Source organism: Fusarium oxysporum, chromosome 8, assembly GCF_000149955.1.
Source record: "Fusarium oxysporum f. sp. lycopersici 4287 chromosome 8, whole genome shotgun sequence".
Taxonomy (NCBI): Eukaryota; Fungi; Ascomycota; class Sordariomycetes; order Hypocreales; family Nectriaceae; genus Fusarium; species Fusarium oxysporum.
Window position 1 is genome coordinate 109,554 of NC_030993.1, and position 3,730 is coordinate 113,283.

At 52.0% G+C, this 3,730-nt stretch overlaps 1 protein-coding gene across 1 annotated transcript in view; it reads left to right on the forward strand.

Moving 5' to 3' along the window:
- The window catches only part of FOXG_18383 (uncharacterized protein), a gene marked incomplete at its 5' end in the record, with an annotated part of 22,849 nt that continues 19,119 nt past the window's right edge, over window positions 1–3,730 (forward strand). The window contains 2 exons of the mRNA XM_018398457.1: window positions 1–609; window positions 665–3,719. Coding sequence (XP_018236353.1) covers window positions 1–609; window positions 665–3,719 — 3,664 coding nt within the window. The remainder of the gene's footprint in view (window positions 610–664; window positions 3,720–3,730) is intronic.

The following is a 3,730-nucleotide window of genomic DNA, read 5'->3' on the forward strand; positions in this document are numbered from 1 at the left end:
ATGTGGTTATCACGAGGGCTGCTAGCCTCGACGCTTGTCTTGGCCGTCAAGGCACAGGACGATGGTATCGAGGATGCCGCGATACGTATTGCGTCAGGATTCGCAGCGACTCTCATCCAGAATGCAGTGACTACCTTGCACGGAGATACCGGAAGTGACGGTAATCCCGGGCAAATGTATGGTGCGACAAATCTCGATAAACCTGAGACAGGCGCAGACAGTGGTGCCAACAACATCCCCATTACCCAGCAACCAGTAGGGCAACCATCAATCGCTACATACACACATCAAGGCACACTATTTCCAGTGACCCTACTTCCCCATCCTGTTCTCACAATTCCTCCGTCGAGCAACGACCCCTATGAACGAGTTATTCAAGCCTACACAGGGGGCGATGATGCCACCACGAAGCAAGAAATCACGGTTGCCGAGCCGAGCGGCACCAAGCCAGGCACCATCATTGTGGATGTGCCAGGTACAGCCTATTCATCCTTCTCATCAGGCCAACCTGGTGCGCTGACCATCCCCCCTTCGAACGATAACCCAACGGCGACAATTATATCTGCGCTACCTAGCGGTGTCGCTATCACAGGCGATGCTACAAGGACTGTGCCAGCGAATGGGAACGACCCTGCCACTGTTATAATTCAGACCCCATGGGCAGACGTACCTACCAAGCACTATTGGTGCTGGTGCTGATGGCGGTGCTGGCGCTGGCGATGGTGGTGCTGGTGCTGGCGATAGCGGTGCTGGCGCTGGTGCTGATGGTGGTGGTGCTGGCGGTGGTGGTGCTGGAGATATCGGTGGAGACAGCACTTCTGACGTCTTGGTCATCCAGACGTATACGGGGACCGAGTATATCACACAGGCGCGAGTAACCACAGTTTCTGGCCCTGGAGGTGTTCCAACCAAGATTGTTCAGGTCCCAGCTAACCAGAACCCTGGTAGTGCTGTCACAATCCTTCCAAGTGATGGTAGCCATTTCACAACAATTATTGGGCCATATACTGGAGCCACGCCTATCTCTACACCTATCACTACCCTTATTCCCACCTCGGCTGGAAAAGATGGGACAATCATCATCCAAACTCCTAACCCCTCAAGCACGGACAGTAGTGGAAGCGAGGATGGCAACCTGCCTGAAAACCAGCCTCAAATTATTCCGCCTAGTGGCGACAACCCGTATTCTACGATCCTGAGGCCACACGACGGACCGATCACCAAGCCTATAACCTATACTATACCGCCTTCTGGCACAAATCCCGGGACAGTCATCATCGAGACACCGGCCGTACGTGCAGGGCAAGAGGTCATTACTCTTCCACCTGATCCTAATAGTGGCTACATCACAATCGTTAGACAGCCTGGAAGTGTCATTACAGCGCCCAAAACCATCACAATAGCACCCAGCGGAGGCCAGCCGGGTACCATTGTTATCGAGACTCCTGTCGCTACTCGGCCGGGAGATGCTGAGATTACAATTCCACCTGGTGCAGATGGATCCTACATCACTATTATCCGGAGCCCTACTGGGACTAACGTTCTTACGGCCCCTACTACCATCACCATGACAGGTGCCCCAGGCCAGCCTGGAACCGTTATCATCGAAACCCCTGGCTCTTCTGGCGGTGATAGCACGATCACACGAGCCCCTGGTGACCCTTTTACTCTCCCTCCCGGGCCAGGGAGTAAATATGTTACTGTCTTCCGGCCCCATAGTGGTGATCCTATCTCAGTACCAATCACACTTACCCAGGAAGGTCAAAACGGTCAGCCAGGTACCATCATCATTGAAACGCCTGATCCGACTTCAAATGCTCCTGGTAGCGGACCAATCACTATCCCAGCAGGTAGTGACAGTCCTTACGTAACTGTCTACAAGCCACATACAGGTAGTCCGATTAGCAAGCCTATCACGGTCACGATCCCCCCAAGTGGCACGAATCCAGGGACCATTATTGTTGAAACTCCGACGCTTGGGACGCCAATTGGTCAAAATGCTGTTACTTCGGCAGTGACGGATGGTGAACAGGTAACTATTCCGCCTGGTAATAATGACCCCTATGTCACCATCTATAAGCCGCATACGGGCGATCCTATCACCGCGCCCATCACTATTACCCAGCCACCCTCGAACGGACAACCAGGAACTATTATTATCGAGACGCAAGGCCCTATCACCATCAACCCTACTAGTTCTGGAGGTACAGCCACAATTTATACTCCTGGAACTGCCGTTGGTACCACAATCACGAAAATCATCACTTTGGTAGCCTCAGGAGGTTCGCAATCTACCGCAGTTGTCATCGAGACACCGCCAGTGACGGCTCAGCCTTCAACACAACAGGGTAGTCTTGGTACAGGTAGATATGTTACAGTTACTTCCCAGTATACTGGTACAGATCTCACGGAAGTTATAACTTCTTCGGTACCCGGATCAGGAACAAACGCAGGAACAGTCTACATCATAACACCACCAGCAGTGAAGTTCAATCCTACATCGAGTTCACCGGGAAGCACAGTTAAGGGTAGCGATAATTATGTCACTATCTACAAGCCATTCCCCGGACCAGGTATTATCAATACGCCCATCACCATCACGCAAGCTACTCCATCTGGTGGTCAACCTGGCACTATCGTCATTGAGACTCCGACTGCACAGACTCCTGTTACTACTCCATTGCCCAATCCAAGCACCACGCAAGGGCCTAATGGTCTTGTGACCGTATTCCTTCCTTTCCCAGGTCCAGGCTTGATTACTACGTCTTATACCAGGACACTGTCTGGAACGGTATACATCACAACTCCAGCACCATCGTCTACATCTGTGACACTGTTACCTAGGCCTAGTACCACACAAGGATCCGATGGTTTAGTAACTGTATTCCTCCCTTTCCCAGGTCCAGGTGTGATTACTACATCTTACACCAGGACATTATCTGAAACGGTATACATTACGACTCCAGCACTATTGCCTACATCTGTAAGTCTGTTACCTAGGCCTAGTACTACACAAGGATCCAATGGCTATGTGACTGTATTCCTTCCTTTCCCTGGTCCTGGCACGATCACAGCACCTATCACGAGCACCCAGGCCCCCTCTGGAAACCAGCCCGGCACTGTATTTATCACGACCCCAGCGCCTTTACCAGTAACTAGTCAGCAAAATCTACCAAGTACTACTTCCGGCGACGATGGTTATGTGACAGTATTCATCCCTTATCCGGGACCCGGCCAGATCACTGCGCCTATCACCAGTACTCAGCCGCCTTCAGGAGGCCAACCTGGTACTGTCTTCATCACCACGCCTTCTGCTCTTGCGGTTGATACACCAAAACAGCAGAACCAGCTTAGTAGTACTACGTCAGGTGCTGACGGCTTTGTCACTGTTTTCCTTCCATTCCCAGGGCCAGGGGTTATAACAGCACCTATCACTAGCACCCAAGCTCCTTCTGGTGGTAACCCAGGTACTGTTTATATTACGACACCGGCTGCTCCTGCACCTAACACACCAGGCCAGCAGGTTCAAGTGACCAGCACGTCTCCTAGCATTGATGTCTATGTGACCGTTTTCCTACCTTTCCCAGGCCCCGGGGTCATCACGGAACCCATCACCAGGACTCAACCTCCTTCCAGTGGCAATCCTGGAACGGTTTATATCACAACCCCTGCACCTCAAGCTACTCAGCAGGATGTCCATAGTACTGAACCAGGTGTTGGTCAGTACGAA